Raw genomic sequence first — 13,114 nt, forward strand, 5'->3', positions numbered from 1 at the left:
ATTTTTCTTTTGTTTCGTTTACTGTTTGCTCAATATTCAGATTGAATAACATTGGGGATAGGTACAAACCTGTCTCACTCCCTTCCCAACCACTGCTTCCCTTTCATGCCCCTCGACTCTTATAGCTGCCATCTGGTTTCTGTACAAATTGTGAATAGCCTTTTGCTCCCTGTATTTTACTGCTGCCAGCTTTAGAATTTGAAAGAGAGTATTCTAGTCAACATTGTCAGAAGCTTTCTCTAAGTCTACAAATGCTAGAAACGTAGGTTTGCCTTTCCTTAATCTATTTTCTAAGATATGTCGTAGGGTCAGTATTGCCTCACATGTTCCAACATTTCTACAGAATCCAAACTGACCTTCCCCTAGGTCGGCTTCTACCAGTTTTTCCATTCGTCTGTAAAGAATTCGCGTTAGTATTTTGCAGCCGTGACTTATTAAACTGATAATTCGGTAATTTTCACATCTGTCAACACTTGCTTTCTTTGGGATTGGAATTATTATATTCTTCTTGAAGTCTGAGGGCATTTCGCCTGTCTCATACATCTTGTTCACCAGATGGTAGAGTTTTATCAGGGCTGGGTCTCCCAAGGCTATCAATAGTTCTAATGGAATGCTGTCTACTCCTGGGGGCTTGTTTCGACTTAGTTCTTTCAGTGCTCTATCAGACTCTTCACGCAGTTTCGTATCTCCCATTTCATCTTCATCTACATCCTCTTCCATTTCCATACTATTGCCCTCAAGAACATCGCCCTTGTATAGACACTCTATATACTCCTTCCACCTTTCTGCTTTCTCTTCTTTGATTAGAACTGGGTTTATATCTGAGCTCTTGATATTGATGCAAGTGTTTCTCTTTTCTCCAAAGGTTTCTTTAATTTTCTTGTAGGCAGTATCTATCTTACCCCTAGTGATATACGCCTCTACATCCTTACATTTGTCCTCTAGTGATCCCTGCTTAGCCATTTTTGAGATATTTGTATTATTTTTTGCGTGCTTCATTTACTGCATTTTTATATATTCTCCTTTCATCAATTAAATTCAGTATCTCTTCTGTTACTCAAGGATTTCTATTAGCCCTCGTCTTTTTACCTACTTGGTCCTCTGCTGTCTTCACTATTTCATCTCTCAAAGCTACGCATTCTTCTTCTCCTGTATTTCTTTCTCTCATTCTTGTCAATCGTTCCATAATGCTCTCCCTGAAACTCTCTACATGATTTCAACTTCTATACCATCACCAGCAAAATAATGCTGGATACGTGACAACGAAATCGATCCTTCGAACTGTTTTGATTATTGACGTTTGTTTGTAATGTGTATTAACAAATTACCACGTAGTTAAGTTCTATGATATGTATACAGCTTCTCATAATCTGTTGGGTTACATTGTCTGATTTTCACGTTGGAATGTTCAAGAGCAGCGTATGTTGAAAATTGGTAAACGCACTGTATTTTTCATTCTGGCTTTTGATTTCCAACAAATTATTCAGATAAGAACTTTGTTTTCTGCTTCAGGTGGTGAGCAACATTTCTGGGTCATGGATCGGAAATATAATCAGTGAGTATTGATTTCAACATAAGTCTTTAAGGAATCCCAATTCTATTTGCAGTAAAAGTTATATTTCTTATAAAAACAGAAGCAATCATTTTGCAGTAGGCCTATTACATATGGCACTAGTTCTAAGAGTTGTCATTTGCATTGTGGTGTTAACAAAGAAGTAATGTGACTTATGAGTGTCAGTGGAAGAAGTGATAACAGTACTGACACACAAGAAAATTGTGTGTGGTTTATGTTAATTGCTGTATTGATGGGCCATAGGCTTTCAATTTTTTTTTTTTATTTATTTATTTTTTTTTTTTATCAAATTTCTAAGATTCCCAGACTGGCTGCAATATTAAGGAATCTACCAGATGTGTATTGTAAGGCACTTCTTTTGTGGATGTATAACATTTCCTTAATTTTCCTCCAGTTGATCTCACTCTAACATCTGCTTTTCCTACAATTTGTTTTATGTGGTCAAGGACAATCTGCTGAGTTCTTGAAGGCCCTGGAACTAATCAAAATGTGACCCAACACTTAGTAGGCTCGTATTTATTTCATTATACAACAGTGCAAAACTGTATTTAATGCCTTTTGGAAGTCCGGAATGTGGGTTCATCAGGGGCACAATTGTAGTTGGCGCACTGAATTTCGTAGGTGAAGAGAGTGAGGTGAGTGCAGTATCACTGTGTCCATGTTGATTTTTACAAAGGAAATTATCACTGTCCAAACATCATATAATGTGAGAGCATAAAACATGTTGCGTAAGGGTCAGTCCAAATGAAATCGTCCAATAAAAATTAAGTTGGTTGCTTGACCATTTCTAAGTACTTTGATTTTTTTTATATGTGATTACGGTATAACTGAGAAGTTCAAAGCAGTTTTTTTAAAAAAATTTACCTTTCATCTTTACTGAATGGCAGCCATTTTGGTTTGTAAGCACATGATGATGATTCAGTTTAGAGACGTTAGCAAAATTATGAATATCACTGCACTGGGTTAAGTTACAACATTGCAATTGACATGATTGTTTTTAAAAAAGTGACCCCTACAACATTGTCTATTGCACAAAATAACCAGTCAATATGACTTCCGAAGTTTGGTATCCAAATTTTCAAAAATCCTCTTTTTCAGCCAAAAAATAACAAACAAGGAGTGATTTATGAGAGTCTGCTTTTTTTTATAGTTAGATATCGTACACTGCCAGCCTCGTATAGAGAAAGAACATTTACAAATGTCCCCTTAATTTTTATGAATTTTTGAAATTTGAAAATTTTCATTTTTTGTAAAGTTTGGGGCTAGTTATCTCAGGTGGGACTGAATATAAAAATATGATTTTTGCACAGTTTGTACACCTATGTGATAACAACATACTTTAAAAATTTTGACATTGATATCTAACTGTGAACAAAGATATGAATTTTTGAAAATGAGGAGATAATTTACATTACTCTAAAACTGATCTTATGCCTGTTGTCTATTCATGTGTGATATTGGCAGGATATAATCAATTATTATTGAAGTAAGGTACTGAATTATATTTAAAAAAGTAGAAACATCACTGAAATTAACGCATATATTATTTTGACATACTTAAAATAAAGAATTTCAATTAACATCCTTCAAGATGCAACTGTTCCTAAACCTTGTGGTGAACGTTAAGAACACTTATTTCTTCAGACAGCTTTTGTGATATTCCGTCCCAGTTGCTGTGGTAAGGTCAAGCACTGAAAGTTTCCTTAAAACGTTTTTCATTGGTCTCCAAACTTTGTTACTAGTAGATTTCTTGAGTGATTTTCTTAGGCCAGCAGGGTGGTATAAATGTACAAAAACATCATTGTTTTCCAAACTTATTATTTCAGCCTCTGCAAGCCACCACTGTCCATCATTCACACATGCCACTATTTCATTCAACGTTTGCAACAGAGATGTAATTTTACTGGCGCAATGATCCTGATAAATTTCAGTTTCTTATGTTACATTGCATCGAACTAAGTTTTCTGCAATGCCAAGGAATTGTGGAAACGCCTTGTTCCTTTTATTGCTATAGGCCCTTCAGTTTTCAAATGTGGTTTGAAGGTTGTTTTCATATGCAGAACCAGTTCTTTCTTGATCAGAAAATAGGTAATGCCTTTAATATTATCCTTGCAGAAGACATACATGTGCTGGACTGTGATAATTTGGTCTGTGGTTGATCTTTGTAGGCTGGCTTTACTTACTTCACGTTTTGTTGTACCTCCTACTCCATCACATGCATTTTTACCATGGCAAGATTCAAATAAGTGCCACTCTGCCTCCAACCCAAAGTCTACTTTGTGGTTGCACAAATTTGAAAAATTCTTTTTGCTCCAGTACTGACTACCACTTCCATTTGAAAAGTATATCAGCTTCTCAACCTTGGGAAATTTTCTTTTACGTAATTTTTTACATACTTTTGAAATACATGTACAGCCAAAGCATTGTGCTCCAAGTAGTTACTTAGAATGCAAAGTGAAGAACTACACACCTCATCTTTCTCATTTTTGAAGTAGATAATAAATGGATGCACTGTTGCCTAGTCATCGACCCAGTGATACCCTTGTATTGCATCCTGAATTACAAATGTAAAATTTTCTGCAAAATCAGCTAGCACTATGCATGAAGTTGTGCTTTTTTGTCCTTCAAAAACTTACTTTGGATTTTAGAAACATAGTGGTGACTTTTGAGTTTTTGTAAGTTATCAGTTAGAGATTCCAAGCACTCTTCCTGAGATTTAACCACTGTTATCATTTCTGCCCTGTCAATTGTGACCCACTGTTTGAAAGTAATACTGTCTGGCATTTCCTCATCATATTCGTGAAACAGTTCAATAACAGTTTTCTTACCAGGCCATTTATTACAGAAACTCATCACGCAGTCATTACTGTTAGCGTCACAGACCATTAAATGTAGTAACTCTCTGTAGTTAAGATCACTGAGTTTAGCACCTGCAATCATCAGTTTGACATTTTGATGATATAACCAAACACATACAGAGTGTGTCCCTGAGGATCCAACCAAAATACACCACGTAGGGCGGAGGTCGCAAAATTTTGACCTTCCAATTTTGTGTTCAGGATGAGAATTTCTGCTTTGTTACTTTAACTCCATTTATAACAGCTCTTTTCCTATCCTTTCAACCTGGGCACATTTTACTGTTTTCATCATCTTCAAAAAACTGCTGGATCTTTTGAATTGTTTCTTCACTTGTACGTACTCCTTTCTTCTTTTCTAAAATTGGAAGAATGCCTTGCTCTTTCACTAATTTTTGGGTTAGTTTAACCAAATGATGAGAAACGTTGAATTCATGAACTATTTTTTTCTCTTGACCATGAGTCAGGGAGCAAATTTAAATTTTGACTTTGTCCTGTTTAGATGTCACTGAAAATTTAGTTTTTAATTTCTCTATTAAGCTCAAATATTCGGTGTCAGATGATGCTGGTGGTAGGTTTTCTTCTTCTTTAGAAATAATGTTGGTATCTGTATTATCAAAGAACGATTCCAAGTCTTTTCTGATTTTGTCTGAAATTTGTTGTATCTTATTTTCAATAATTGCTTTTCTTTTTCTGCTACTTAATTTTATTATTTTGGAGGCAGGAGATACGTCTAACTTAGAACAAGCAAAATCCAATATGCTAAGCGCTTCCTTATTAGGAATATAAATGTCATTAACAACATTACATGATTCTGGTTCTGGATTCAATACAAATATTTTTGAGTAATAATGTGCGCACAGGGAATTTGCAGGAATCACATTACGTTTCACTTGGGAAGCTGGGCTAACTCTCACATAATAAGGACAAATGTTAAAGTTTTATTTCCCTCAAACCTTTAGTAATAGGCTTTTTATGAATTTTAAGTGGATCACAGCACTTTCTTCCAAAAATGTAGTTGTACTTCAGAATATATTTCTTCTCATGATACTCGCACATGATGTTACAGAAGAACTTACTAGAAATTTAAACAAAGTTTGTCTAACTTCATCAAAGTCATTGACATTTTTCAAGTTTTTTGAAACTGAACCGTTAACTGTTTTGTGACATACATAACTTGCTATCTGTCCAACAGAGCACTGTTCATCCATGTTATTGCATTCCAGTCAATATCTCAAAATTAATTACAAATTGCACACAAACAAAGCACATAACACATTCTACACTCTGGATGAAGTATGTACATCCACTCTAACACAGGTTTCAGAACAGACTGACTACAACAATGCCACACCCAGCAATAATGTACTTCTGCAATGCCACACTCAGCAATAATGTACTTCTTTATTGACAATAAACCTCAACGTAAATGGGCCTTTTTTTTTTTTTACTGTAGAACAAAAGCGAAAGCTCGGATTGTTAAGTATTGCATTATTAAAAATAAATAAACTAAATGAATATTGGGTGATAGAATAAACTAATTATATGTCACAATTAAATTTTATTACAATGAAACAATAAACCATTTAAATAGGCAACAGCCATAAGATCAGTAGTAGAGTAATGTGAATTATTTCTTTGTTTTCAAAAATTCATATCTTTGTTCAGTCAGATATCAATGTTGAAATTTTTGCAGTACGTTGCTATCATGTAGGTGTACAAACTGCGCAAAAACCATATTTTTATATTCAGTCCCACCTTAGATAACGAACCCCAAACTTTACAAAACTGAAAATTTTCAAATTTCAAAAATTCATAAAAAATTAAGGAAACATTTGTAAGTGTTCTTGCTGTATATGAAGCTAGTAGTGTATGATATCTAACTACAGGAAAAAAATAGATTCTCATAAATCACTCCTTGTTTGTTATTTTTGGGCCTAAAAAGTGGATTTTTGAAAATTTGGGTGCCAAACTTTGGAGGTCATTTTGACTGGTTATTTTTTAATTTAGGGTATTATGTGTAATAGACCATGTTGTAGAGGACCCTTTTCAAAAACAATCATGTCAATTGTAATGTTGTAACTTAACCCAGTGTAGAGATATTAAAATTTTCGTTAATGTCTCCAGACTGAAAAATAGTTGCGCACCTACAAATAAAAATGGCCGACATCCAGCAAAGGTGCGAGATAAATTATTTTAAAAAACTGTTTTGAACTTCTCAAGCATAGGGCAATCACATATATTAAAAAAATTAAAATATTTAAAAATGGTCAAGCAACCATCGCTGGACCACTTCATATGGATTGACCCATAATTCTACAAAATACTGACATCTCAGCAATATCAGTTTGTAATTATGTGCATTTGTTGGATGACCCCTCATGAAAACAGGAATGACCAGCAACTTTTTCCAGTGGCTTGGTACCCTCTGTTTCTACGATCCACAAGTCTTTCACTGTTGAACATGTTTAGTTTATTTTCTGTTCTGCAATCTCTTAGCTCAGTTATACAATTTCAACTTTCATCCGGTTGTTCAAAGAAGAAATTGAATTATGACCTCCCACAATTAAACCGTTTTTGATCCTAATTTCAGTTTTCTCTCTGTCATTGTTTTTGTGCCACTATGTTCCCTGAACAACCGAATAGATGATTTTGATCAGCTTGTTGCCTTTTTGTAGGAACAAAATTTCTTAAATTTTTAATCCAGTTAGCTTTTGTCAATTAGGTTTTGACTTTTCTTAAATCTTGGACTCAACTCTGTTTGTCGTCATAGCTATTGAACCACAATGGGTCATTCCAATTCCTCATAACCTTCCCGCAGCACGTACAAGTCTAAGGCTCGTTGTGCAATGCTTTTGAATTTGACGCATTTTTGCTCCACATCTTCAAGCCTAGACCTGAATGTTTGGTGTTGATTACTCAGATACTCTGCAGTGTGTCTCATGTCATTCTTCTTCAGAAAAATTTTTTCCTATCTTTCGTAAAGCCTTTATAATATCAATTTAATTGATATTATTACAGTTTCATTATCACTCATAATGTCATCTACGTTAACTGATTCAGAAAGTTGGAGTCTATTAGTTTTTAGTATGTCTGAGGCATTGCCCACATGAGTCTGTTTTCCATTGGCTTAAAAGTCATTTTTAGACAACACATTCAAAACAATGTCACTCAAATCCCTGTGCTTGGCACCAGTTTTAATCACATGACATTCCCACTCTGTAGATGGCAAATTACAGTCTCCCACTATGACACCAGCATGAACAGCAAAGTTAATCATAGCATTCTTCAACTCACTCTGAAGTGATCTGACACTACACCACCTGATGGAGGTGGTCTGTAAAAGCATTCAGTGACCATATTCGACCCACCTTTGATGCTTAACTTCACTCAAATTTTTTCACTTTCCTGTAATATCCTCAGTAGATGTTATAGAGTTCTTGACAGCAATTAATATGCTGCCACTATCAGTATATAACCTGTCCGTGCAGTATATATTCCCATCTGAATTCAGGATTTTGCTGCTCGTCAGTACAGATTTCATGTCGATTTCATTTCTTGATATTATGTGGGAATTATTACCTGTAGTTAGCGATTCTGGTTCTGGGAGCTTAGCATGGACGTTCCTGCAGAATATCATGTTAACAGTTCCTCCTTTTGATGTCCAAGGACAAAAGGTCTTACCTGAGATAATGTAACTGATAGATATTTGATTCCGGCAGGCAGTTTGTCATTGATCCTGAGCAGGTTTTCTTCTAACTTAAAAATCCATGTGTGTATGCCACCTATATTCTGCTATCCGGGTAGCCATTTCTGTTGTGCAGTGCACCACTGACATATTGAAAGGGGCTTTCCCATTCTCTACCTGATAGTGGAAGTCAAAAATGTTGCATGGAAAAAATGAAAATGATCGTATGGCACTGTTGGCCGGGAGACCCTATTCAGGGGAGTTCGGTCACCATATTGCAAGTCCTTTTTAGGTGACGCCACACCGGTGACTTGCGAGTCAATGATGATAAAAATGATGATGAAGGAAACACAACACCCAGTCCCCTACCGGGAATCGAACCCGGGCACCCTGCGTGGTAGGCAGTAACGTTACAGCTACGCTATGGAGGCAGACAAAAGTTGCATTCTAGATTGTCACAGAATCATCTGAGTGTGTGGTTTAGACCTTCTGCTCAGCTGCAAAGTAGAAGACTGTGATCAATTCCGAGTATTGTGCTGCAGATAATGAGAACTGCATTTGCACCCAGTGTGTGATGCTAGCTGCCTTCATCAATACAGCCGCCTATCTCAAGTATCTGAGAATGAGTTCAGGTGCCAGGCATCATTTGTGCTGACATGAGCTGCCTTTAGCATCCAGTTGCACCCACAGCATTCAGTGGTCACCAGCAAAGTCTCCTATAGAGTGTCTTGGATGATACCTCCAAGCAGACAAACCTAGTGCACACTGGCATTCTTTCCCAACCAGCCTCCTGTTTCCCTGAGGTGCTCCATTACCTGCCTAATGTGGGAGCTCCTGATGATGAACACACCCACATTTCCCTGAGGTGTTCCATTACCTGCCTAATGTGGGAGCTCCTGATGATGAACACACCCACCCTCTGTGATTTTCTGGGTTCAGCAGCATCTCATACCTCTTGATAAAGACTGAGCGAGGTGGCGCAGTGGTTAGACACCGGACTTGCATTCGGGAGGACGATGGTTCAATCCTGTGTCCAGCCATCCTGATTTAGGTTTTCCGTGATTTCCCTAAATTGCTCCAGGTGAATGCTGGGATGGTTCCTTCCAAAGGGCACGGCTGACATCCTTCCCCGTCCTTCCCTGATCCGATGCGACCGATGACCCCGCTGTCTGGTCTCCTTCCCCAAACAACCCAACCCTCTTGATAAAACATAAGTGGGTAGCTCCACTATCAGTTCCCGTATTCGCTTTCCAGCCATAGATACGTGATCCGTACACTGTTCGCCAGTCACCAGCTAATAGCAATGATAGCAACAGTCCTTGCTGGACTGCAGCTTTTGATCTGAAATGGCTTAGTTTGGCCATAACTGACAAGAAAAGTTAGATAGAAACATGATCTAACTGCTTTGTTCATAAAATTAATAACAATGTTGCCCTATTCATATGTTATGTTAGTTTTTTTATCAACAAACACCTACCCCCATTGGGATTTATTAGGGATAATTGGCCAGTTAAGTTGCCTGTGTGTTTCACATCCAGTTTGAGAATTTTAGAATTAGAAAGGATCTGCATTCAAGAAAGATGTTTTGTCCTTACAAGTCATTGGATTACCAAATGAAACTGGATCATTTCTTGTTTCCAGAAAGTAATATTGTATTCAAAATTTGGTGCGGTAGAAATAAGGCAATGGCTGTCTCGGAAAATGTTCTGGGGCCATATATTCAAGGTGGTGCCATAGGCAAGCATCATAAAGCCTTTTCTTTCCCTGTGCCCTCAGATGCTTCAAATTGAGGAAAACTTTTCCTTACACAGTTCAGTATTTTGCTGTTTACCAAGGGATATGTCGGAGATTCCTAGATTTCTATGAAGACTCCCGAGAAACTCATCTGAATCAAGTATGTGCATTCAGTGCTGATAGTACTCCAGTGAACTGTAGCAAAAACATTTGGTTTTTGTCTTACTGAAAAATAAAAATTCATCTACAACTTTTGTAGCCCTGTCTTCCTCAGTTGCGTGTAATATTTCGGTATATTTATAATTTTTACTTAGGGACCGTCTGACAGCAACTGTATAAAACACAATTTTAGTGCCATGCATGTGTCACCTTTATTTTCTGCAAGGCGTCATCAGTGATTGTGTGGGCGATTTCCTACATATTACGCTCCTGTTGCGTTTTTGGTGTTGTTCTTCTTCTTATAAATGCCGATTTGCGGTTTTTTCCCCACATTTCACAGCACTATGTACTGAACACTTGTTTCGATGCAATGTTTTGGTTTCTGTTGCTGACTGTCAGACATGGCACTAAAATTGTGCTTTATTCAGTTGCTGTCAGACGGTCCATAAGTAAAAATTATTAATATACTGTAAAAATCCATCTGTTTTGAGAGCTAACTGCAACAGTTATGCCATAAGTACTACTGTAAAACTTGGTCTCAAAACATTTCATTATGATCTAGAGACATTAGTTCTCAAAATCGTCAGTGAATTTGGTACCTCTGCATCAAATGTTCAGTCACAGAGAGAATTTTCAGAACTTGTGGAGCTAGAGTTTAAGGAAATATTACGAGACATCCGTACAAGATGGCTCTCGCTATGTCCTGCAGTTGCCAAAATTGTCTACTGCTGGCCTGCCATCAAATCATATTTTATTTCAAAGGGCAAGGAAGATTGTTCAAGATGAATTTGGCAGTTTGCGACATCAAATGGGGAGCACGATGCTTAAGAAACTGAACATTCACTTCATGAATACTATCTACATTTTCTGCTGCATATTTTGTCCCTGTTTGAAACTGCTGTTAGAAAAGTAGAAAATGGCTTAGTTACCTCTGTTGAGTTGGACGTTTTATTTTTGTGTTAACACAGTATTAAAACTTAATTTTTGATATGTTCGGAAGTTATAGGTACAACGTTGTTGTATTACTTATGATACTTGTAGTAAACTATGAGCATGTTCATCGTTCTGTGTGATCGAGAAGTTCTCCAGCCCAGTGTTTCCAGAAAGGTGGCACCCTAGGTGTACTTCTTGTAAAGTTCAAGTTTAATAGTGTTTCATTTAGCATAATGTTTCCATTACTGCTACTGTGTTTTAATCCATAACTGCTTTCTTAAGTCTCATGTTACATTTATCCTTAACAGTTCTAATGTTAAAATCAATAACTGGCGTTCTGACATAAATTTCCTCTAAATGATGTCATGGCATTCTACAATGTTTGTTATTCACAGAAAACAGTTTTATGATCATAAAACCACAGAAGATCTTAAGTATGTTATCTTCTGTGTGCCAACCTTAACCAATCGCCTTCCAACCTACTAATAATCTCTCTAATTTCAGCTTATATTAAATATTTATGAACTTTTACTGATGACAGTAATTTATGTTGTGCTGTAAGGTGTTTTTTATAAAAAAAAAGAAAAAAAAAAGAAATTTTTACACATTGTTTTGTAAAGTAATACCTTTTTATAAAACATTGTAAAGTGATTTCCACATTTACTGATGAAATTGTTTTATATGCTGTAACAGTGAATATTGTGGTTGTAAACAAAAACAAACTGTGCGTGTACCACGTACCTAGCGCGGCCTAGCGGTTTAGTCCACTTGGCTTTAATTTTACTTTGGTAGCAGTTCGCACTTGTCTCGTGATTGAGATATGACTGACATAACACTAGTAAGCTAGGAAGCCATATTCTAGTCATTGTACTATCTCTTATCATTGGTTTTGTGTTGGCCTTTGAAAATGACAGAAATTTGAAATATGTAAGGTCATTGGAAAATTAAAAGTATGGTCAAGACATAAGAAAAGTTATTAAAAGTGCATCCAAATGGCCTTGACATCTCACAGCATTTTCATGCAAACTGGAGCTAATCCAAGAGACATGCATGAATGGACAATGTCGCTGTGCAGAAGTAAACCACTTTAATCAGCTCACTTTATTGTACTCCCTCCTATAATCACAAAATATTTCTCTTGTAACTCACTAATAAATCAAAATCAGCAAACAAAACAATGATTTCAATTTTGGTGTTAGAAATTCATTGCCTGTCTTCCCGCCCCGCATTGGTTATGTCAAAGAATCATCCCTTTTGCTATGCGAACCAACTTGTTACTAACGTCAGAGCAGTAGATAAGCACCACCATGACTGCCACTGTCTCTGATCTAGACTGTAGCCAAACCAAACAGGTAAACCTTAATGAATTATTGTGGATCACTGGGATATATTTCTCGTGATAGTTTCAACCCTTTATTATCACACATCCTTTAACTACTATTCATGCTTTGAATCTAAAAATGGCTCGTTGGAGATTGTTTTGAATTATGAAAATCTATTGGGTGTCTATTGGGTTTATATCTGAAGGTACAATTGACTGATTTTCAGCAAATGATTGGAGTTATTCTTCAATTGCCTGAAACCATCTGTACTGTTCTTTATATCTTCCTTCTGATGATGACAGATCTGAATTCTCTGTGTTTTTAGAGTAATGGACCATGTAATCATTCATCCTTATCGTTTTTGGAACTTTTTATGATCTTCTGAACATTTGAATGTTATGAAGATGCAAAATTTTTATTTGTGTCTGATAAATTTAGACCTTCTGAACGTAATTTATAGAATAAAATATCTTTGTTTCTCATTATTCTCATCAACAGTATTATGAATAGGATAATTTGCTTCTCACCATAAAGGTGACACATTGAGTTGCACACAGGCACAAGAAAAAGACTGTTACACATTGAGCTTTTAGCCAAAGCCTTCTTCAGATAGAAAACACACACATATTCACACAAGCAAGCACACCTTACGTGTCTAAAGGCTTTAGAGTGGTTAGTTGAAGAAGCATCAAAATTTCTAGTCAATATTTAATATTATTTTGGCAGTTGGCCTATTCCGTGGGAAGAACCTGAACAAATGTGGTAGTTCAATTTTCCGCATCACAAGTTTTTGAGGCATGCAGCTACTAGGTGGCTTACTTTAGGACCTTCAGCCAGTAGGATTTTGGAA

At 36.4% G+C, this 13,114-nt stretch overlaps 1 protein-coding gene across 1 annotated transcript in view; it reads left to right on the top strand.

Annotated features, from left to right (window-relative positions):
* The window catches only part of LOC124550626 (proline-rich protein 36-like), a 106,115-nt gene that overhangs the window by 1,225 nt on the left and 91,776 nt on the right, over positions 1 to 13,114 (top strand). Inside the window, exon 2 of the mRNA XM_047125348.1 lies at positions 1,513 to 1,555. Within this exon, the coding sequence (XP_046981304.1) occupies positions 1,536 to 1,555 (20 nt within the window). The 5' untranslated portion in view covers positions 1,513 to 1,535. The remainder of the gene's footprint in view (positions 1 to 1,512; positions 1,556 to 13,114) is intronic.

The sequence above is a fragment of the Schistocerca americana genome, chromosome 9 (assembly GCF_021461395.2).
Source record: "Schistocerca americana isolate TAMUIC-IGC-003095 chromosome 9, iqSchAmer2.1, whole genome shotgun sequence".
Lineage (NCBI taxonomy): Eukaryota > Metazoa > Arthropoda > Insecta > Orthoptera > Acrididae > Schistocerca > Schistocerca americana.